Source organism: Urocitellus parryii, chromosome 9 (assembly GCF_045843805.1).
Source record: "Urocitellus parryii isolate mUroPar1 chromosome 9, mUroPar1.hap1, whole genome shotgun sequence".
NCBI classification, from domain to species: domain Eukaryota; kingdom Metazoa; phylum Chordata; class Mammalia; order Rodentia; family Sciuridae; genus Urocitellus; species Urocitellus parryii.
In genome coordinates, this window is record NC_135539.1 from 86,489,326 (window position 1) to 86,512,859 (window position 23,534).

At 48.3% G+C, this 23,534-nt stretch overlaps 1 protein-coding gene across 2 annotated transcripts in view; it reads left to right on the forward strand.

Annotated features, from left to right (window-relative positions):
- Nucleotides 1–23,534, forward strand: part of Nup133 (nucleoporin 133) — a 50,073-nt gene that overhangs the window by 21,490 nt on the left and 5,049 nt on the right. For both annotated transcript variants that reach the window (XM_026412927.2, XM_026412936.2), the window contains 13 exons: nucleotides 3,652–3,815; nucleotides 4,586–4,680; nucleotides 6,855–7,079; nucleotides 10,294–10,416; nucleotides 11,290–11,389; nucleotides 12,000–12,251; nucleotides 13,010–13,143; nucleotides 14,453–14,611; nucleotides 16,062–16,197; nucleotides 18,846–18,964; nucleotides 19,526–19,606; nucleotides 20,553–20,617; nucleotides 21,262–21,350. In XM_026412927.2, the coding sequence (XP_026268712.2) occupies nucleotides 3,652–3,815; nucleotides 4,586–4,680; nucleotides 6,855–7,079; nucleotides 10,294–10,416; nucleotides 11,290–11,389; nucleotides 12,000–12,251; nucleotides 13,010–13,143; nucleotides 14,453–14,611; nucleotides 16,062–16,197; nucleotides 18,846–18,964; nucleotides 19,526–19,606; nucleotides 20,553–20,617; nucleotides 21,262–21,350 (1,742 nt within the window). The remainder of the gene's footprint in view (nucleotides 1–3,651; nucleotides 3,816–4,585; nucleotides 4,681–6,854; nucleotides 7,080–10,293; nucleotides 10,417–11,289; nucleotides 11,390–11,999; nucleotides 12,252–13,009; nucleotides 13,144–14,452; nucleotides 14,612–16,061; nucleotides 16,198–18,845; nucleotides 18,965–19,525; nucleotides 19,607–20,552; nucleotides 20,618–21,261; nucleotides 21,351–23,534) is intronic.

A 23,534-nucleotide genomic window follows, 5' to 3' on the forward strand; every position in this document is an offset into this window, starting at 1 on the left:
GTTGGGCTTTGCCACCTACAAACTTGCCTCAGCGCTGAGGCTGCTGGAGCATAGCTGGGGTCCTGTAGGTGGGCTGCTTGACTGTCCCCACTGGGCCTGTGTGTGGGGACTCGGCTGGCTGGCTGTTTGCTCTTGGCTGGGCCCACTCATCTTACTAGGACCCAGTGCCAGTTCTGCTTCCCATGGCTCCTCAGCACCTCAAGGGAGCAAGTGCATACTGTGGAGCTGCCTATGAATTGCAGGCTGTCCAGTAGCACCCGTCCCTCTTCCCGCAAGAGAGACCACCCAGATTGCCTGCAAATGTTGCCAGGTGCCCTGGCACAGAGGGTAGCGACACTTGGCAGTTTCTTTTTTTGCTAAGGTAACACTACTGTTTTTGTGCACATTTTCTTTAAAATTGCTTTTCATGTTATCTGGATTTTCGTTTTACTTAGCTCAGAAGATATAAATATAAACTCTTTTTTTTAAAGAGAGAGAATTTTTTAATATTTATTTTTTAGTTTTCGGTGGATACAACATCTTTATTTTATTTTTATGTGGTGCTGAGGATCGAACCCAGGGCCCTGCGTATGCCAGGCAACGCACTACCGCTTGAACCACATCTCCAGCCCCCAATATAAACTCTTGTTTATGAGTGTTTGGGGAAATTTGCTCTGTAATTTTTTTAAAAACCAAACAGTGCATTTGTAGGAATGGAAGAAATGTAACAGCTTTATAAAATGCATCAGACATTATGTAAAAGATGTTTCATTTTTCAAAGAAGTTTCCTGTTTTCATCTTTTCCATCTTGGTCAGAATAATGTGCAGTAGTTACTGACTGTCATGGATAAACTGCTTCATTGTGTTGGGCAGTAGTTTTTTTCCTGATGTTCCACGTTGCTATCATCTGTGCTGTGAAATAAAAGGATCTCTGGAGTTAGAGCAGACAGCAGAATTTGAGTGCTAGAGGCCCAAGGACTTGAAGTTCTGAGTGCTCATTGGTACAGCCTGTTCATACATATTATTAACCTAGCAGCACTAGAAATGGAAACGTGTGTGATGAAAGTGGAACTAGGGAATAAGGTCGTTAAACATAACTGAGTGCGTTTTAAATGTAAACACTGTATGTTTCCTCTAAGTATCCGGTAAATAAACTGTCTATCCTAAATTCTAGTTTCAGAGAAAAAGGTGAGAGACGATCACAAAAAAAAAAGTACTTCATGGTATCAGGTCCATTTTTAAAACAATTGAGATCCTTTGGGGAAATTGCCCTGTTTTTGTCTTTATCTAGATTCCTGTGAGTCTTTGTTGGTAATCCATTTCTGCCCGTAACCTTATAGTCTGCTGTCATTTGTATCATTGGATTCTTGTACGGGTTTTCTAGGCTATATACAACTAGCAAAAAGGGAAATCAGGATGTATGTATGGCTCCAGGAATTTTTTGTAGATCGAGAGCAGAATTGGAGTGATGATACAAGGAACACACACCATTGTCCCAGGCTTGAACTCCCAAATCATGAGGGCAGGCAGGTCTGTTGGAAGTACAGGCCTCAGCAAGGGACCAGACCACGCAGGGCGGGAAGGTGAGCCATGCACCAGCCTAGGGCTCCTGGGCACCACTAGGACGAGCCTGCCAAGCTGCCTGAAAGCACCATGGGAACACAAAGGACAGCATCCCTGCCCCCACCCCATTGCTGTGTGGCTTTTTAGTTGGATCTTGCTCTTGTTGCTTCTGTGTTCCCCGAAACCTGCAGTCTGTACCAACGAGCACCAGGGTCTCCAGGTTCCACCTGCCAGTTGTGCTTTTAGGTGGTTTTCTGTGTTTCCCTCATCAGCTCTATCTGCTTTTCTACCAGGAGAGCATTTTAGCCCTTTTCTGGTCTTTCCGCTCCTTTTCTCTTTCTCTCTCTCATTCAGCGCTGGCTGCATGACCTCATTTACGGGTTGCAGGTGCCAGTAGGGAGGACATACTGGACCTGCTGCCCACTGCCTTGCCTGCCTGTGTCTGCACTGTGCAGTGAGGTTTGGTGGTGCTCCGTGGGGACTGTGAGTGGCAGGCTGAGCCCCATGGGGCGAGCTCAAATCTCAGTTCATCTTAGCGTTTTCCTGTACACTTCTGTGTTCTGGTACCTTCCTTAAAAGGTTCAGTGAATTCACATTTGAACAGACACTCCTGAGGATTACAGTCCAGCCCTACTTTGCCCCCAGTGAGCTGCTGAGCCTTGGGACAGATTGGGAATACCCCTGGGTGGAGTTGGCCGAGTGCGGGTATATTGTTGGCAGGGCTTGGTTTAGCTGATTCGTCTGTTTTGAAGTCCCCAGAGTTCACTGCATCTGCTGCCTACAGATCTCAGACCAGGACCCTGCAGCCCAGCTTGCAGAGTACCTGATCTTACCAGTTTTTGCACTTATTACTGTTCCATCAGATATAAACAAGGCAGCAAGCCACCGTCATGATTGCTTTAGTTGCTGTGGCTGCTGGTGGTGGCCTCTGATAAGCAGCCTGTCCACATGTGGTGCTTAGAACTAAACTAAATATTCTAAACTCAGTGGCTTAGAACAGCGGAAGTGTGTTGTCTCAGTTCTGGAGGCCAGGGCCCAGGATTGAGGCACTGTGGGGCAGGCTCCCTCTGAGACTCTACAGGAGCCCCTCCTTGCCTGCTTCTGGCTGCCAAGGCTGCTGCTGGCAGTGTCATGCTGCTGGGCTTGTTGGTGCGTCAGCCCATCCTCCCAGCGTGACCATCCTCTCAGGGTCTTGTAAGGGCACCGACTGTAGGATTTGGGCCACATTAATCCCTACCCTAACTGGTTGTTTCTGCAGATGCTTTATTTATAGACAAGGTTTTGTTCTGAGTTTCTTCTGGATAAGAATGGGGGCACTATTCAGCCCCCTCAGCGTAAGATGATGGCTAGATGTGAACCTGAGTTGGGAGGGCCTCAGGAGCAGCACCTGGGTCTCCTGCTGGTCTGACCTCTAGCTCCTGACTCCACTGGTAGTCCTGGCTGGGAGCTCAGGCAGTCAGGAGTCCTGAGGAAGCAGCCTCTTCACCATGAGCAGATCTAGGCTGCAAAGCAGGATCAGCCTGGATTCCTGCAGTGACCTCTGTCTCATTTGCTATCCACCTGTCAGGGTGAGAGTCAGAATGGCCTGGAAAACAAGGATGGGCCATGGCAGCTCCACCCACTGCCTTCCATGGTCCTGGTACTGCATGTACACTTCGTGCCACGGTTTGCCTCCTTACTGCCCTGGGGATGTGTGCTATGAGGAGCATACACCCTGCTGCATTCCTCCTGGCCCCTGCTAGGCCTTGGGTGGCAGCTTTTCTGCCCCTCTGCAGGCTTAGTGGCCTGTGTCCTTCCCTGTCCTGGTGCTGCGCACATGTGGCTGTCACTGGCTATTGCCCAATTCCCCTGACACTGTGCGTTCTGAGGCCCCGGTTCTTGGTGTCTTGCTCAAACTCCTGTGTCTGGTGCCTGCATGTTGCAAGCATTCAGTGTGTTTGTTGGATTCATGGCTGCAGCTGAGGTTTCCCATTGTAATTAGTCATAATCGACAGTACTTCAAAGGCTGAAACCCATACATGGGACTTGAACCTCCTGAGTAATTTTCCATGGTAAGTTTTTGGAAATGTTTTGCCTCCCTTCTTACTTTTGTTTTCCAATTTGTTTCAGGAAAGACTTGGGTCATGCTCAAATGACAGTTGACGAGCTGTTTTCCTCCCACTCCGACTTGGATTCTGACTCTGAGCTGGACAGGGCTGTAACCCAAATCAGTGTAGATGTGGTGGATGACTACCCAGCCTCTGACCCTCGGTGGGCTGAGTCTGTTCCTGAAGGTAAGAAGAGTTTGACTTTGAGGAATGACCCATTTGAGGAGGAAACTATGTTTTAGTTTCTCAAACAATTGGGAATTTTCGCCTGATATTATTTTAAAAGTTGTAACTGTCCTCATTAGTAGATCTTGAACAGGACTCAAGGTAGTAATCTAGACAGCAGAAGAGCATCTGGGGAACATGGGAGCAAGCACTGACTGCTCCTTCAGAGACAGGCTGCTTTTCTGTCTTGCATTTTATTTCTGTAGGAACTCAATGGCGTGTAGGCCCCCAGATCAGAAGATGGTCTTGGCAGACTGTGTATTTGGTTAACAGAAATGGCAGGCTCTCCTAGGTGCCAGCGAGTCTGGTACCAGAGGTGGGCATATCATGTCCTCCAGCCTGCCCTGGGTGACCTCTCTAACAAATGGCTCTTCTGCAGCAGGGAGACCCTCTGTGGTTCGTGGGAAGCAGGGTGCTATCCTTAATGGTCCTGCTTTAGGCAGACATGTCCTGCTGCCCAGCTCCTTTCCATAGCTGTTTCTTTGGAGCTGTCAAAAGTATAACTACAGTGTTTAAACTAAATAGAGCATGCTTCTTGTTTTGAGTAAGTACAATATGAATTTTATCAAACCCTTCAGATTTCTTTCTAAATTTTAAAACAATGGAATAATGTAAATAATTATTTTTGAAGGACTGGCCCTGTCCTCTCAGGTGTTTTCAGACCCTACTTGACTAGCTGTGGTGATTCTGAAAGCTCTTTTGGGTTCTTTCCCATTTCTGTGTTCTCACAGAGGCACCTGGGCTCAGCAACACCTCCCTGATCATCCTCCACCAGCTGGAAGACAAGATGAAAGCCCATGGCCTCCTGGTGGACTTCTTACACCAGGTGAGAGTCCCTGAAGGTTCAGGCTGCTCTGGTGCCCCACACCTAGGGTGCCCACTCTGTCCTGGCACTTCCCAGTGGCCTGATTCGAGTTCCCATTCCCTGTGCAGACGTAGAAATGAGCAAGTCAGGGCGTGTGAAGGCTGCTACTCCAGCCTTGAAAATTAGGTTAAGAGAAGAAAGGAGCACTTTTCCAAAGAAATGCAACATCAGCTTTTTTGTCAATTTAGCTTTGACGCTGTCGTGTTCATCAGACCAGCTTCTTTCAAAACAGGGTTTCTTGCAGGCTTGCTGCATGCCTTCATGGAAGAACTTTGGTCTGTGTACGTTGTGCTGATAGGTGACATTGATCACAGCAAGGCACAGGCAGACTCATGGGAGGTCAGAGCATCTTCTGCAGGGCGGCGTCACCTTGTTGAGGGTGTGAATGCTGGGTGGGGTGCCACACTTGGATAGGCTGCTTATCAGAGGCCACCACCATGAGCCTTGTGGCTTTGCTGGCCCAGAGACCCAAATGGAGGCTCAGTCACTGGCAGCACCTGATAGGGTCTGGAAGCCCCTCTCTGGCTCTGCCTTTATGTTTTCATTATCTTCCCATCTTTACATCTTGTCTCTGATGAGGAACTACTATGGTAACAGGCAGGAAATATGTGGGACCAGGACCTTTAAGGAAACACTTCTGGCACAGAGCTTTTGCCTTCCTTGAGCCAGTACATGGCCAGTGAGGCTGTGTCCTTATTTTGAAGGTGGGAGTGAGGTCAGCACCTCAGGACACCTGCTACCCACTCTGGTGAGGAGGGTCCTGTGTCGGCCTTGAGGAGTAGAAGTGGGCCCAGCCCCACCTGCTTCACTCATTGCTATATGTAGTGGCCATTAAATGCAGGCATCAGGAGCCTTATGGAAGAACTACACCTGAGAGAGTGTTGAGGGGTGAATTCAAATCATAAATGACTGAGTGACTCTTAAAATAACTTTTAAGGTAACCAGGTGAACAGGTTGAATGAAATGTAACAGTTAGATTCAGCAAAAACATTCCATTCATTAAAAACAATGGATATGGGGCTGGGGCTCAGTGGTGGAGTACTCGCCTAGCGTGCAGGGGGGCACTGGGTTCCATCCTCAGCACCATATAAATGTAAAATAAAGACATTGTGTCCACCTAAAATTTAAGAATAAATATTTAAAAACAAAATGGATATCTAGCTGGGCTGGTGGTGCATGTGTATAATCCCAGCAAACTTGGGAGGCTGGGGCAAGAGGATTGTGAGTTCAAAGCCAGCCTCAGCAAAACGAGGTGCTGAGCAACTCAGTGAGACCCTGTCTCTAAAATACAAAATAGAGCTGAGGGTGTGGCTCAATGGTCAAGTGCCTCTGAGTTCCATCCTCGATACACACACACACACACACACACACAGGATATCTAGCTAGGCACAGTGGTGCACACCTGTACTCCCAGCTGTTCAGGAGACTGAGGCAAGGAGGATCCCAAGTTCAAGGCCAGCCTCAGCAACTTAGCCAGACCCTGTCTCAAGATAAAAAATAAAAGGAGCTGGGGTTTGACTTAGTGGGATTCTGTTCAGTAGGAACCCTGGGTTTAACCTCTTGTACCAAAAAAAATCTTTACCATCATTGTCGTCATTGAATTTTATGAAAAAATAAAATCCTTAGAACAGCAGTGTGGAGTGAAACCTCTTGTGTTTTAGAAAAGGGAATCTGCTAGCAGATGAGGAAGTGAGAGTGAGAGGAGCAGGTGCTAATTGATGACATGGAAAACTGGCCACACTTGTGTCCTGGTTGCTTGCTGGTTCTTCTGTGGTGGCTCCTCTAGTGCTCAGGAAAGCTGGATTCCAGGAGCCCACCAGAAGCCACCTCGGCAGGCGGTGCCAGCAGGTGTGCAGGGCAGCAGCCTGCCAGGTCATGGGCTGGAGCCAGCCCTGAAGGTGAAGGAGAGGTGATTGGTATAGGTGGGAAAGAATAGTTTGACCATCTTGAAAACTACGACCAGGAACTCAGGATATCTGGGGTGGACTCGGTTGGCTCTAACAGGCATGTCTAGGCTTCCTGGCAGTCTTGCCTGAGGAAGCTTGACCAGGCGGCTGCAGGTGCAGGGAACAAACTGCCCTGGCTGCAGGTTGCAGTGAGTGTTGTCTCAGGGACTGTGCTTGTCTTCTTGCAAGGTTGGCCTATTTGGGCGTCTGCGCACATCTCCAGTCAGAGGGACACCAATGGCAACCCGCCAGCTGCTCTGTGAACACGCGGAAAAGCTGTCTGCAGCAATTGCTCTCAAGAACCACCACTCACGGCGGCCAGACCTTGTGAACACTGCCATCCAGGCAGCGCTGAGCAAGAGGGAGCGGGAAATCCCAGCCAGCCTGACACCTGCAGACGTCTTCTTCCGCGAGGTCAGAGGCGTCCTTGTCTGGCTTTCTTGGCTCTGCAGAGGGTACCATTTGCTGACTGTTCTCAGACAGGGCAGACTGAGGATAAACTGAATCTTAGAAGACCCCATGTAAATTTTAAATTGAACTCCCAGTTTTATGGACACTGCTCCTCAGGTGTCAACTCATTGTTACCTGCTCTGCAATAGAGCTTACCCAGCTGACCTAAATGGGCTTCCTGCTTGCTTTGGGTGCCCAAGGGTTCCTGCCTTCACAGCCCCTCCTGGCTGCCTTGGAAAGCTAGCCTTCCCTGGGGACTCCAGCCTTGGCCCCTTGTGAATGTGGGCCACTTCAGAGGCCAGAGGTGGAGTGGCTATTCTCGGCTTTCTCACCTGCCACATCTGCACAAGCCTCTGCCTCCCAGTGGCTGTCCCCCTCCACTTAGGTGGACCATGATCACCAGGAGCACTGCCCCATCCTAGGCTGCACCCTGGATCTCGTCTGCCACTGTGTAGTGGTCGCTGTACTGAACCCCGTCAGTTCCCTCCTGGGTTCCTGCTGATGCCCACTTCATGCCACCTCTTTTTGTAGCGCTGTCTGTGATATCACCCCTGTGATATCTGGAACATCAGGCTCTGCTGACACCTTGATTCTGGCTCTCCACTCCTGCAGCCAGGCTGTGTCCTAGGGTCCATCAGACTGGGCTGGGTTTTTCTTCTCTAGTGCTTGCTGCACTTTCACCTAAGCTCAGACTTTCTGTTCAGTCTCGGGAATGTGTTGAGCTTGAATTTCTTTTTCTTTTCTTTCTTTTTTTTTTTTTTTTTTTTAAAGAGGGAGAGAGAATTTTAATATTTATTTTTTAGTTTTCGGCGGACACAACATCTTTGTTTGTACGTGGTGCTGAGGATTGAACCCGGGCTGCACACATGCCAGGCGAGCGTGCTACCGCTTGAGCCACATCCCCAGCCTCGAATTTCCTTTTCTTAAACCCTGGGTTGGTTAGTTCCTGGGGAGTGTGAGGAGTAGCACTTTGTTTTACAGTACTGGGCATGGAGCCCAGGGCTTCGTGTGTGCCAGGCAAGCGTTCCACCTCTGAGCTGTGCCTCAGTAGCACTTTTTGGCTCTGTTTTAATTTTTAATGTAAGAAATTTGGCAGAAAATTGAAAGACAGTCCACTTCAAGTTTCCTAATTAACAAGTCAAATTGTAACCTTGGTATTTTCTTTGGTCTTTATTCAGACATAGTTTTATATGGTAAGCAAAGATTTTTAAAATGTCATTAATGGTAGATTTTAAAACTATCATAAAGACCTGAGCAAGAGGCTAGCTCCTTTCCTGCATTTGGCTTGGAGGGCAGTAGGGAACAGTAGGGCATTAGGGCACAGTAGGGAATTTAGGGCATGTATAGCTTTCCCGCCAACTGAGTGGAGGTCATTTACTGGGTACATAATTCACGAGTAGCTCTTTAGGAGCACCATGCAGCCAAACTGAAAACAATACTGTGCCACATGAAGGTGTCTTCAGCACATTCCCATCACCCTGGTATGCTGCTCTCTAACCCCCTTCGCCTTCCCTGTGCATGGCCACACTGCCAGGGATTGCTGGAAGAGGGATATGTGAACACCTCACATGTGCAGTCTGTCCATGTGGGGTGATGAGTTTACATACTGAGTAGGCATGTAGCCCTGATGGCCTCTGGTGGAGGGCCACGTGCGGAGCGTGTCCTCTTTGGCGGCCTGATGGAAAGTGCACTGACAGCCTGCACTATTGGCTCTCTTCCCGCCTGGCCCCTCTGCAGCTGGGGAAGTGGCACCACCTTGGACTGGGAGCAGTTTGAGGCCAGGGTGTGCTCGAGAGCACCAAGGTGGACACTTGTTATGTGTGTACAGTGAGTGTGCTTGCTTTCTTACCTTGATCATCTCTTAGTGGTCACAGGGGAGCAGTTCTAGGACCCTGTGAATGCCAAAATCTACAATTCCCTGGTATAATACAGAGTAATGTTTACATAGAACCTATATATATCCTCCCCACTCACTTTAAATTTTCTCTGGTTACTTATAATACCCAGTGCAGTTATTTACTATTAAGTAGTGTATTGTTTTAGAAATAATTTTTAAAAATTTATTTTTATGTGGTGCTGAGGATAACCTTAGCCCCTAAGGAATAATTTTTTTAATGTCTACATATTGGGTACAGTCCCAACCCTGTAGGCCTGTTGCATTCTACCTTGAGCAACATTGTAACTTTTTTCTCCCATCATTTTTAGTCTGAGGTTTGAGTGCACAAAGGTGAAATCTGTGCTGTGGGCAGCCAACAGTGAATGGCTCCATTATTTCCATCTCAACAGCATAAACATTCTTACCTTTCTACTCACAAAGTAACTGTCTACTCTAGCACCTGTGGCTGGGTCAGGTGGAGGCTTGGGTTTGCAAGAGTGGCTCTGCTTGGGCCAAGTGGGGGTGGGGACTCCCTGGGGCAGCAGGACTGAACTGTCCAGTGCTCTGCTGCAGCACCTGTGTGGACCAGAAGGCAAGGAGTCAGGAGCTGGTTTCCCAGCTCTTTGCCCAACACAGTTGGGCCTGAAAGAGCACATTACCGCCATTGCAGAGGAACAGCATTGGTAGCTAGGGCTGTGTGAAGGTCACATCCCAACCCTGAGGCACAGCAGCAGGTGGCAAGTACTTCAGCTACTTGGAGTGTGAATTTAAAAATCTACTTGGTAGGGGCTGGGGATGTGGCTCAAGCGGTAGCGCGCTCGTCTGGCATGCGTGAGGCCCGGGTTCGATCCTCAACACCACATACCAACAAAGATGTTGTGTCCGCCGAGAAATAAATATTAAAAAAAAAAAAAAAAAAATCTACTTGGTAGCAATCCAGGTTTCACTGTTTATAAGACTTGGTGATTCCATGGCTCTTCTTGTTGGTAATGAGGATTTAACCTGGGGCATTTACCACTGATCTGTATCCCCAGTCCTTTGAGACAGGGTCTTACCAAGTTGCTTTGGGGCCTCAGCCTCCCCAGCCACCGGGATTACAGGCACGTGCCACAGCACAAGCTTGGACACTCTTAAAATTTGGGAGATTCTAATTTTCTTGTTTCTCAACTTTGTGTCCTATATTATCGGATAGTAAGTTTTCTCCTGTCTAATGATCTGAGGATGTGCCTTGGAGACTGAGGCTATGGCACAGCTGTCCCCATGCCTCCATGACTTTGTACTAAGCAGTGACTCTACCCTCAGGTGTCCCAGGTGGATACCATCTGTGAATGTCTGCTGGAGCACGAGGAACAAGTCCTGAGGGACATGGCGCTGGACTCTCTCGAGTGGGCAGAGGTGGCCATTGACGTCAACACTGTTCTCAAGGTAGGCCCAGCTGCACCAGCATCAGTGGCTCTGGAGCTGAGAGGGAAAGACAAGAAGGTGGTTTCCTTGTCCCTGCTCTGTTGTAATTGACTTAGCAAGACCATCTCAAAGAGAAAAAAAGGCTGGGAGTGTGGCTCAGTGGTAGAGCACTTGCCTAGCATGCATGATACCCTGAGTTCAGTCTCTTGTACCACAATAAAAAGGCAGAGGCCAGGCATGGTGGCACACACCAGCGGCTCAGGAGGCTGAGGCAAGAGGATCACAAATTCAGGTTCCCTGGTACAAAAAAAAAAAAAATGCAGAAAGAACCCATAGTGCTGAGTATGTATTGTTTTTGCAGTACTAGGGATGGAATTCTATGGTTTACCTCTGAACATCCCCAGCCCTTTTTTATGTTAGACAGGGTTTTTAAAATTAATTTATGTATTTGTTTATATTTATTTTTTAGTGGTAGCTGGACACAATACCTTTATTTTATTTATTTCTATGTGGTGCTGAGGTTCGAACCCAGGACCTCGCACATGCGAGGCCAGCGCTTGTACCACTGAGCCACAACCCAGCCCTAAATTTATATATTTTTGAGACTGAGAGTCTTGCTGAGTTACCAAAGCTAACCTTGAACTTGTGATCCTCCTGCCTCTACTTTCTGAGTCACTAGGATCGCAGTTGTGGCCACCGCATCTGGCCTGAGAATAGACTTTGGTGTTTCAGGTCACCTTCTGAAGCTCATCAATCTGGACTGCACTGTGTCTTAGTGGTAGAGCACTTGCTTGTCACGTGTGAGGCCCTGGTTCAAGCCCCAGCACCACAAAAAAAGGAAAAGGAAAACAGATATGTCACTTCTGACTGTGATAATATGTCTCGTTTTTCCAGGACATGCTGCAGGCTGCTAGTCATTATCGCCAAAATCGAAGCTCCTTGTACAGGAGAGAAGACGCAGGAGGAAAAGAACCGGAATATGTCCCTTGGACAGGTAGAACACTGCTGCTCACAGGGTGTTCCTTATAGCCCGTTGTCCCCAGAGCAGGTCTGTAGGAGCAGAAGCCACATGTGCCCCACAGCCGGTGGTGTGCCTGCTCAGTGTGCTCCTGACAGCCCAACCTGTTGGCAGCTATGTCTGAGCACAGGTTTGTGAGTGGCATGAATAAACCCCAGTGCCACCTCCAACATGAGCAGTGCTGGTCTGCTACTCATTCCTTCTCATGCACTTGTAGACTCCCCTAGCATTTGCTTTAACTAATACTCATTGTGCATCTACTGGTGCAAGTAGTAGATACAACTGGTATCTCAGTACAAGTAGCTGCTCCCAAAAGCAGGCCTGGCAATGGGCTGTATGTTACGTTGACCTAGCACCACAAAGGAGGTGCTGAAGCTTTGACAGAGTTCAGGAAGAAGAAGGTGCAATTTGCCTGACTGCTGAGGGGAGCTCCACAGGCAATGTGGCTCATGCAGGGTACAGGCCAGTGTCACCTGCACACAAACATGCTTCCCTCTAGCAGTGACGTCACGTGGGCTTTAGACAGCTGATTTTCCCTCAGCCACTGGGAAACCCTGACAGCCAACAACTCTTTGTGACTTCACAGCAACAAGTGGGCCCGCTGGCATTCGAACCAGTATCATGCGCCAGCACGGGATCATCCTGAAGATTGTCTACCCGCAGGCGGACAGCAACCTCCGCAACATCCTAATGGAGCAACTGGTTGCACTGATTGATTGCTACCTGGATGGCTATGTTTCACAGCTGAAGTCTCTGGATAGGTCCAGTGACCAGGAGAGATATAACAGCCTGGAAATGGAGTACCTACAGAGACGCTCAGACCTCTTGTCTCCTCTACGTGAGTGCAGGGTGCTTTGTGGAGGCTCTGGGTCTGAGTGTGCAGGACCAAAGGAGGGGTCAGACACCCATATGTCCCTGTGCCTCCATATGGGACACCTGTGAAAACCTAAATTGAGCAACTAAAACCAAAAGTACCGAGGGTCTTTCCTTTTCTTTGCTGCCCAATTTAAGCTTTTATAGGTGTCCAGCAGTGGATGTGCAGCCTGGCCAGCGTGGTGGTGTCTTCCCCGCCCTAACCAAGAATTTGGAGTGTAGCAGACACTACGGCTGTCCCTGTGTGTTTAGTCAGCCTTCTTCAGGCACAGCACCTGCTTGGGCTACACCAAGTACATACAGATGCTGTTGTGGACACAAAAAGATGGCACCCACCCCAAGGCCCAAGGGACAGACCAAGAGGGCAGTTGATTAAACAGTGCCCTCAAGAGCTCAGTTCTCGAGCATTGCAGGAGCAGCCTCACAGCAGAGTGTGGCATGGTTGGGGAGGGCCAGGCAGGCATGCTGTGGAGCTGAGGGCCAGGCATTCTGGCCAGGATGTGGGAGACAGCATTGTGTCTGGAGGCTGGAGGGAGGCAGTGGACTGTGTCTTCACTTTGGCAGTGCATGTGGATTAGGAAACCAGTGTCAGCAGCCAGAAAGGTCCTCGTCCCCTTGGTTATTCTTAGTGTGCAGTATGAACACAGAGAAGTTTCAAGTACTGTTTTCACTATGTCTTTAATGTTTACTAACAGGATTTCTTTCTTCTGTTCTCATTTTCAGTCACCTTGGGCCAGTACTCATGGGCTGCTTCTCTAGCAGAGAAGTATTGTGACTTTGACATCTTAGTACAGTTGTGTGAGCAGACTGACAACCAGAGCAGGCTCCAGCGCTACATGACTCAGTTTGCCGATCAGGTAAGGTGCTGGACATGGTGGGTGGTGGGCCACCTTATGGTCAGGCTGCTCTCTTCCATCTGTCCCTGGGGCTTTGGTGGGTGCCATCATTTTGTGTACACAGCAGCACCTGTGCTAGTGCAACCCAAACAAGTGCTGTGCGTCCTGTGCCCACAGCAGCATCTATAGGGGTGTTGTGGGACCTCACTGGCTCCTTGTGTGGTCAGGGCCCAGCTATGGGGTATGATGTGTACAGAATTTCACAGTAGTGCTGAACTGTGTGCTTTCCACCCATTGTGACTTTTAAATTCTTATTATGGATTCCGATCATCTATGGGCATTTTCCCTCTACGTGTACATTTCCTTTAATGTGTTCCGTGATTATCTTCAAGCCCTGCTGACTTCACAGCCTGCTCACTCTTGAGTCAGCCTCAGCTGCCTGCTTTCTGTGTTGCTGCTTAGTCAGGCTTTTCTTCCTCTTTGGTCTTGTGGTTTCTAGTTGTGGCATGGACTTTGGGGTGAGAGAGCAGTGTGGTGGGATGAGTGTCTTCTCCTGGGACAGCCCTTTCCTTCTACAGTTGCAGTGCGAGGCTGAGTGTGGCAGAACCGGCAGGGAGATGGCCAGGGCTCTGTCACCACCTCTACCACTATGCTTCATTTCTGATCTCGTGTCTTTTGGGAAGAGATCTCTGATGTGAATATCTCCTAATTCTCCCCTGGTCTTCCAGTCCGTGTGCACTGCATTCCAGAGTCCAGCACAAGGTTCCTGGGGGCCTGCCTGGATTCCCACTCACTATGCTAGCCCCCGTGGCTGTCCATGTGGCACTGCCTGCGAGGCCTTGCTGTGGATGGCACAGTCCCATGCTTTCCAGGAGAATGCTCTGTGATGGTGGAGATCATGTTTATATCCATTGTCCAAGAGAGAGCAGCTGGACACACGTGGCTGTTGACTGCTAAGGCTCTTGACTGATGCCTGAGGAACTGAAGTTTTAACATTAATTAAATTTAAATACTACCCATGGCTGACAGCTCCCTCACCAACTTGTGTACATTCCGATTCTGCCAGTAGCAAAGCCAGTGATCATGAAATGAGGTTCCTTCTGAACCTGAACCTACAGGCTTGTCCAGTGAGATGATTGAATTAGGCAAACAGGAAAGTCACTGTCATCGTAGGAATACGTATCGACGTAGTAACAGCATAGGAAATTATTGCTTAAAAGGAGAACCTACTTGGGGCTTTGAAAGCTGCTTAGCATTTTGTTGTAGTGAGAGAGTGTCTTAGAGCTGCACTGACAAGCAGTAATGGGTTCTCGCCTCTGTGATCTTGTAGAATTTTTCAGACTTTCTCTTCCGTTGGTATCTGGAGAAAGGAAAGCGGGGCAAGTTGTTGTCTCAGCCTGTTTCTCAACATGGACAGTTGGCAAGTTTTTTGCAAGCTCATGAACATCTCAGCTGGCTACACGAGGTTAATAGCCAAGAGCTGGAAAAGGTAAGAAGGACCCAGTTGTGTAAAATGGGTGCATGTAGCTGTTGGTGTGTTTTGAATTCATTCGGTTTTAGTAATTCAACCACTATTTATGGCTGTGTGCCTGAGAAGGGGTTAGTGTCTAAGACATATACAAGGAACTCCAAGGCAAGAGAACAAGGAACTCAACTTAAAAATGGGCAGAAGACCTACGTAGACATTTCTGGAGAGAAGTGGTATGGATGCCACAGAGGGGCACGCTGGGTGTCACCACAGCAAGTACAGGACAGTCCTGCAGGCCAGTGCACGCCTTACAGAGTAGCCTCCTCAGCACAACAGGAGAGCGGTGCTGGGAAAGAGGCAACAGAGGGAACCTCTGTCTGGTCTCGGTGGGAGTGTCCCCCAGTGCAGCCAGTGGGGGGCGTGCTGGGGCTGCTCAGAGATCAGCAGTGGCCACACACCCTTCTACTGACTTCTGGGTGTCCCCAGACAGTGTGACATCAGTGTGCCACCCACACCTGTGCACTGTGTGGTTATAGCAACACTGACTGTACAGCGGCCAAGTTGAAGGATCAGCTGCATCCACGTGGGGGAATGACAGGCACCTGCATGGTGGTGCGGCACTCAGCTTTAGAAAGAAATCTACCATTGGCTACAGCATAGGTGACCCTAGAGGACCTGTTGCTCAGTGGAATAAGCTGGGACTAGAGTGATGAGTACCGTAGTCTCCCATCCAAAGGGTCTGGCATGGAGCCATTCAAGCAGAGAGCAGACAGCATCAGAGGCTGAGGTGAGGGGCAGAGGGCCGCGGCCACCATGCCAGCTGCAGCCCAGGAAGGGAAGGTGCTGCTTGCATGCTGCCAGTTGATGGCGGTGCATGCACTCAGGGAGTAGACTTCAAGTATTCTTACAATGGAAAATAAGTCCTTGAGTAAGGGAGCTATTCATTGGCCTGATTTAAGAGTTCCACATTGTATGGGTGTGTTATAACCTCATTTTGCACTCCATAAATGTATGTGCTTGTTTTTGTCAACTTATAATAAATAATGTTTACAAATTTAGAAGGTAGTACTTACAGGTTATTAAATCCTCCCACTCTGGAATAATTTGATAAATCTGGCATTCTCGATTTATGATGACTCTGTCATTACTTCTAATGCCTCAAAAAAAAAGTGAGCTGTTGTGCTTTGGCTACTCGTACAATAGAGTAATGTCTGGAGCGGTCGTTGCCCTTTATTGTAATGAGCATGTTCTCAGAGCTAGCTCATTCCAGTTGGTTGAGTAAAGCACTCCCCCAGCAGGTACCTGGCGGCCTGCCTAGTTGAGACTGCGGCTCCAAGCAGGCTGGCTGTGCCGATTGCTGGTGTGCCATCGTGGGCTCGCTCAGGGGAGGCTGCATTCGGGGTGTGCTGAGCCCTGCTTCCCAGTTGGGTTGGCACCAGGACCTTACCGTGCTTTTTATGGTTTGTTGTAGGCTCATGCAACGCTTCTGGGTTTGGCAAATATGGAGACTCGTTATTTTGCCAAGAAAAAAACACTTCTTGGCTTGAGTAAATTGGCTGCATTAGCTTCAGACCTTTCAGAGGATGTACTGCAAGAAAAAATTGAAGGTAAAAAAAGAAACAAGAGGAGAGCCATGTAAAGGTCACACTGAGAGCCTGGAGTGCGCGTAGCCCTCTCTCATACAAGGCTCTGTGTACTTCACATTCCTGCAGTTACTTGGTTATGTGCTTGAAATCCTTATTCTTTGGAAAGAATTTATATTTTAATTCAGAATTCCTAAAGAATAAAAAGTCGGGAAGAATGGCATACGCCTGTAATCCCAGCAGTTTGAGAGGCTGAAGCAGGATGATCCCAAGTTCAAAGCCAGCCTCAGTAACTTAGCAAGGCCCTAGATGGCTCAGTGAAACCCTGTATCTAAATAAAAATATTAAAAAAGGGATGGGGATGAGGCTTAGTGGTTAAGCGCCCTTCAATTCCTGGATTCAATTTCTGATACAAAAAAAGTATACACACACACACACACACGCATGCATGTAAGTTCAAGTGAGCATGACTGGAGGGCTAGTTAAAGTACTCTAAGATGGGACTGCAGAGAGAGCCCAGGCTTCACATGGGGCTTCTCGTAGGCCGTGCTGTTGGTGGAGTTCTGAAGCTGTTTTGTAGATGAAGTGAGGAAATACTGTTTTGTTTTTGAGAACCAAGAAGGGAGTCACAAGTGTGAAATGAAAGAGAACTGTTACATATTCAAATTGCAGATCTCGGGTGGGGTCTTGTCTGAGGGCCCCACACCATCCCATGCCATGAGCCCTGTGCAGTCTGGTATCTCTTCCAGTTTCCAGTGAGAAGAAACGGGGCTGTTGACCAGGTGACCTAGGAGGGTTCTGCTGAGTCAGAAAGTACAAGAGCCTTGAATAGCTCCTTCTGAGTGTCAAGAGTGATGGTGAAGGATTGCATGTCACAGTTTATGAAAGAAAAGCCAGGGCTGGACATGGTGGCACATGCCCATAATCCCAGAAATTTAGGAGGATGAGGCAGGAGGACCACAAGTTTGAGGCCAGCTTTAGCAACTTAGGGTGCTGTCTCAAATTAATTAATTAATTAATTAAAAGAGTGTGTGTGTGTAAAAAGAAGGTAAAAGTCCATGAATCCACAGTGTTCCCCAAAAGGGGGGGTCAGTAAAATGCTTCTTTAGAAATGATTGACAGCTAATATGGACAGGGTGGTTGATGTCACCACTTTGCAATTACAGTGAATGATGGGTCACCAAAAGATACTAGAATTAGTTGGGTGCTGTTGCACATGTCTACAGTCCCACCAGCTCTGGAGGCGAAGGCAGGAGCAAATTCAAGACCATCCTGGGCAACTTAGCAAGGCCCCCATCTCAAAAAGGTGGCAGGCCCATTCAGTTCTGGGTCTGGTAAAAGGTGTTCCCAGGTTTTCAGAGTGTTGGTACACAGATCAGACACAGCCCACATCCCATGCTTCCTGGGGTGGTGTGACAGGTGGTACCTGCTGTCACCTGCCTGAAGTGTTCATCCTGAATCTGGTCACAAGGGGGCAGCCAGTATGCCTCAAGGGCAGAACCTTTTACAGAGTACTCAGCTGGACATTTAACATTTCAGCAATGCAAAAGACAGGCAGCCCTAGATTATAGAAACCCAAGAGCCATCACCCAGAATTGCAGTTGGCTCTTAGGTCACACCTCTGATTTGGGAACCACTGAGAGAGCCTGGATGTGTTTAATACTAGGTGACTGTAGCATGCTGTGTCCACTCTGTGAGCTTGACTCTGAACCATGGTGATCGGGTAGTACCTGCTGAAGTCTGTGGACGTGGTGTGCCATGACAACTGCACCCTCCATGAGAGGGGGACATGTGTAGTCAGACTGTCCAGCAGCAGGCCAGGCAGAATGCCCAGAGACATGCCAGGTCCCGCAGAAGCTACAGATTTGTAATTTTCTCAAAATAAAAATTGAAGGGGGCTGGGAGTGTGTGTAGCTCAGTAGTAGAGGGCCTGCCTGGCACGTGCAAGGTTCCAATCTAAGTTCCCAGCACCACTGTCACACACATGGAAGTAGTGAAATAAATAGGCCTGGAGGAGGAGCCTCTGCTGTGTGGACAGACTGAGGTCTGCACAAGTGGTTATTTTCAGGTCTCTCGATGGATTCCCTTCAGACTGTTGTCATGACTTTAAAATTATATGAATAACTGTATGGGAAAATAAATAACCATATGGGAAATCTGTAAATTTTAGAAAAAAACACACCAAATAAGTTGTGTTGAAATAGGTCCAAGTTCCCTGAGCTACCCTCTGGATCTGCTTTTCTAGGTATGGAAGTGCACAAACATGCTGACTTTTTAAAAAACTGAGTATGTGTGGTGCTGCAGGTACTTTGACTGCACATCAGTACCTGCCCAGCAGCCCAGAGAGTCTGCGCACACAGAGGCTTTGTGTGCTGGCCAGTAGACTGGCCGCATGTCTGTGCAGGCACTACTCTTCTCTTGTGCCCTGGTGGCTTTGCCCCATTCCCCTGTGTGGATGAGGCTGAGCCACACTGGGGCTAGAGTCTGGGCCCTGTCCCTCTTGAAGCAGCCAGGAGGAAGCAGTGCTGGTGGCATCCTGAGGTCATTGTGCAGCAATGCTGTGATGTAGCAATGCCGTGGCACTAGAGCTCTTTGTCGTCGTAATCAGTTTTGCTTTGTGACTGCAGATTTGAAAGTCTCATCTTTCTCCCTCTCTGTCCTTGGAACACCAGCAATGGCTGAGCAGGAGCGCTTCCTGCTGCACCAGGAGACCCTGCCTGAGCAGCTTCTGGCAGAGAGACAGCTGCGCCTCGGTGCCATGCCCGTGCTGACAGCTCCACAGCTTATCAGTGTAGGTGTTGCACCTCCTGCTCCCATGCTCACAACACCCCAGTGTGTGCTGGCCAGTCTCCACCTACCCGGGCTGCTCCCCTGGCCCTCCAGATCCACCTCTCGTGACCAGGAGGAATCACCTGTAGTTCACTTTCCTGGTACAGGAAGAGTGCATTGTACAACTGATATTTCCTCCACAATGTCACTCTTCAGTCTTCAGATATTTCCTCTAGAATGTCACTCTTCAGTCTTCCGTAGCAAAATGGTTCTGAAAAGGATTTGTATGGTCCATGGGTGCCACCCATGCCTCTTTCCTGGGAACCAAGTGTGCCCGAGGGTATGGCTAGGAGGGGGTTGCATGGGCAAGCTGGCCAGTGCTTTTTCCTCCTGAGTAGACCAGCACCCCACACACACCTCCCACCAGGCCAGCCTGCTGTGGTGCAGCTCACTGGCCTCCACCTGGGTCATGGTTCTCGGCCTTAAAAGCCTCTAGCTCACTCTAGGACAGAGTGGCTTCTCCCAAGTTCTCTGGCATTATGCTGATAGCTGAGAATGACCTGCCTCGTGTAATTCGTTGCAGCTGTACATCTGTGAAGAAAACAGAAGAGCCAACGAGTATGATTTCAAGAAGGCTCTGGACTTGCTCGAGTATATCGAAGAGGTGAGGCAGTTGCCCAGGCTCTCAGGCCTCAGCCTGGAGCAGAGCTGCCATGGGGCTCCGGTTCCTGGTAACTCTCATGTTCTAGTGCACAGATAGATAACAGCAGCTTTTCAGCATTCTGAGGTATTTTCCTCACAGCGCTCACCTTAAGGGGAGTGTTCTCACTTTCAAAAGATTGTGCTGCTCTGCAGGAAGGCCTTCTGTTAGGGCAGGGTGAATGGGAGTTGTTTGGTGGATCTTAAAAACCCAAGGTTAGCTTTTTTTTTTTTTTTTTTTTCTCCAAACACTTTTTTAGTTGTCAGTGCACCTTTATTTTGCTCATTCATATGTGGTGCTGAGGACCAAACCCAGTGCCTCACAGGTGCTAGGCAAGTGAGCTACAGCCCCAGCCCCCAAGGTTAGCTTTTTAAAAATATTTTTTATAGTAAATGGACACAATATCTTTATTTTATTTTTATATGGTACTGAGGATCAAACCCAGTGTCTCACATATGCTAGGCAAGCACTCTACCAACTGAGCTACAGCCCCAATCCCCCAAGGTTAGCTTTTGTACAACCTCATTTAATAACCTTAACCTGAGGCTGGAGATTTAGCTCAGTTGGTGGATTGCTTTCCTCACATGCACAAAGCCCTGGGTTCAATCCCTAGCACTATAAAAAAAAAAAAGAAAAAAAAAGAAAGAAAGAAAAAAAAAGAATCTATCTCTTGCAGTTCTTGATGACCTGGAGTGTAGTGATCCAAAGCTAACTTGCATAGGGCAGTTGGCTTCCCTTTCTAAACAGTACTAATGTCTTAAAAGGAGTTTTTAAAAATGATAAACTATAGTATCAATATTAAAAGCAAAGACACTATTTATGCAGGATTAGGAGTTGACATAAATAAAATTGAAGACTCTTTCTTTGTGACAGCCAGAATTTAACCAGGATGCTTTGTTTTGCTGTAAAGGATGAAGATGTGAACATTGACGACCTGAAGCTGGAAATCCTCTGCAGAGCCCTGCAGAGGGACGAGTACGTGCCCCGGTCCAGCTATTCGTCGCCGGGTGCCGGTGCTCAACAGCAGGAAGTGCTCATGCAGTTTGCTGCTTGCAATGCTGCCACAGAATGTGACCTGCTGCTTGAGACAGTCTGGGAGGCCACAGCCCTCTTGTCTGTGCAGAGGGGGATTTCCACCCCTGGCATTCCTGGTCAGACATGAGCCCCAGGGGAGCTGGGCCCAGGTGTGGACCTGGGAGGTGCAGCTGGGTCCCTGAGGAGCTTTGTTGTGATGCTCAAGCACCCACTGTATGGCCCTCAGTTCATTGTCCTATCCCAGGCAACCAAGAGGAGCCTTGTCCTGCTTCTTGTTGGTGCTGGTGTTTGGTGGCTTGCGTGTTGAGCACTTCAGAGCAGGGCTAGAAGAGGAGCTCCCTTCTGCCACCCAGGCAGTGTGAGACAGGCTTGAATTCATAACCGTACCCATGCACTGGTATATGCTGTCTGAGGTTCCTCCTGTGTCTGGAAGTCAGGTCGGTGGTGGCTGGGAGCATGTCCACACTGCAGGCCTGTTGTTCAGCTTTGACCACCATCACAGAGAGCGCTATCCATCCCCATTGCATCCAGATGGGACCACAAGAGTGATGGTGCTATTTCCTTCATGTGTTTTTGTTTTCTAGCTGGTCCAGTTCAGATGGTAAAGATGATCCAATCGAAGTGTCTAAAGACAGTGTCTTTGTGAAAATCCTACAGAAACTTTTAAAAGATGGTAAGCATTTTGTTACTATTAGAAATCACAGTATCAGGAGCTGGGTTTTTGGCTCAGTGGTGGAGCACTTGCCTGGCACATGTAAGGCGCTGGGTTCAATCCTCAGCACCACGTAAAAATAAATACATAAAACAACGGTATTGTGTTAAAGAGAAAAGAAATTACAGTATCAGCCAGGCATGGTAGTGCATGCCTGTTATCCTAGTGGCTCATGAGGCTGAGGCAGGAGAACCACAAATTAAAAGCCAGCCTCAGCAATTTAGCATGGCCCTAGGTAACTTAGCAAGACCCTGTCTCAAAATAAAAAGGGCTGGGAATGTGGCTCAGAGGTAAAGCACCCCTGGGTTCAATCCCTGGTATCCAAAAAAAAAAAAAAAAAAAATCACAGAATCACTTCTCAGTTTACAAGTCTTTGGATAGTGGGTATTTGTCCAAATGTCAAATGACAGTGGATTTAAGATAAAGCAATTTCAGCCAGGTGCAGTGGCATGCACTGTAATCCCAGCAACTCAGTAGGCTCAGACAGAAGGATCACAAATTTGAGGCCAACCTGGGCAACTTAGTGAGATCCTATCTCAAATAAAAAGTGAAAGGGGCTGAGAGTGTAGCAAGAAAAGCAAAGTAGTGATGCAGGAGGGACACCATGGCCACCACTGGTGTGACTCCCCAAACCTGTAACTGATGGCAGTAAGAGTTCCTTTGATTTTTCATTTAACTTTTGTGAAGGCTGAAGGTTTCTAATTAGCTGTGAGCTCTGGGGTGTATTATGAGCTATAAGGTGAAATGAGCTATGAGGGGTCACTGACCATACCGTACTTAAGAACAAACTAGAAGATATTTGTACAAATCTGTTTAAGACTAGGATTCACTGACAAACAAGAGAGTAATCTGTTTTATGTGTGTGTTTTGTGCAGAAGGCAGTAAGCAAAATTTCATTTGGTGATAAATAGGTGAATAGGCTGTTTCAGATACAGTGTTCATTCTTGAGGGAAAGGTGAATTTGAGAAAACAAGCTTTTATAAACTGCCTTTCACGTTCCAGGAGCAGAAAATATTCAGAATATTGGACAAAAGATGAGAGACTGCACATTTTATACATGAAAACAAATATGACTCATGTTTATTGTAGACTCATGAAGTTAGGGTGTGGGGTGCCAGAATCCAGGCTATGTGCAGAACAGACTGAGCTCCAGGCAGAGACACTCCTCCATCATCATTGGGAGGGGTGTATGATGGCAAGCCCAGGGCCCTCCTGAATGAAAGAACTGTTCGTCAGGTCAACACATCCATGCACTGGACGCCTTAAGGGCACAAACCTGCAAAATACATGGTGCATTCTCACACAACACGCCTGGCCTGCTGTCTGGCATGTGGGAGTCGCCCAGAGAATGTTGGTTGTTAAATGTGGAATTACAAGCACATCAGTGTGCCCAGCTCCTCTAGACCAGGTCCTCCTGCCGTGCCTCTGTCCTGTGTGGCATTTCCACAGGCCAGGGTCTCTGGCTTAGCCACATAAAGAAGGGACCCCAGAGAAGCACCAGGCCCCACAGCCAGTGTTCTGAGCTGCAGAGCCTTTTGCTGGAAGTTCATGAGAGCTAACCTGTGTCTGTGTTTGGAGTTGGGAAGACACTGGACATGACGGCTATCTGCACTTGCAGAGGCTCTAGCTGATCAGATAAGTGTTGGGAGGGCCCAGCCTTGTGAGCAGGTGTTCATGGACATGTGTAGAGCTTAGTTCTTGGTGCTCAGCACCCACACCCAGTAAATGATGGAACAGAGAGAGAGCAAGAACAGAAAGTCCTGGTTCTACACAGAATTGTTGAGTTTTGTACACAGACGGACACCAGGAGAAGCTCCTATAACTTAGAGGGGCATGTAGCCATCCTGCCTTTGGGGCCCTTTCCACATAGGGCTGTCATATAAGAACAGGTTCCAATGTGAACTGACACTGCAATGTGGGCTCTGGGGGTCCAGGGTGGCTGCAACCCATGGCTGAGTTCATCCTACAGACAAGAAATTGACCCTGTGACAAAGCACCTTGCCTTGTGGAGTGAGATGCCATGTCCCCTGGGAGCACCGGGGTTTTTTTTTTTTTTTTAGGCAGTTGCCAATACCTGCTCATTGGGGGTACTTATCAGTGTTGTTTCCTGACTTCTCTTGAAGATTGAAGGCTGTATTCAGCAGG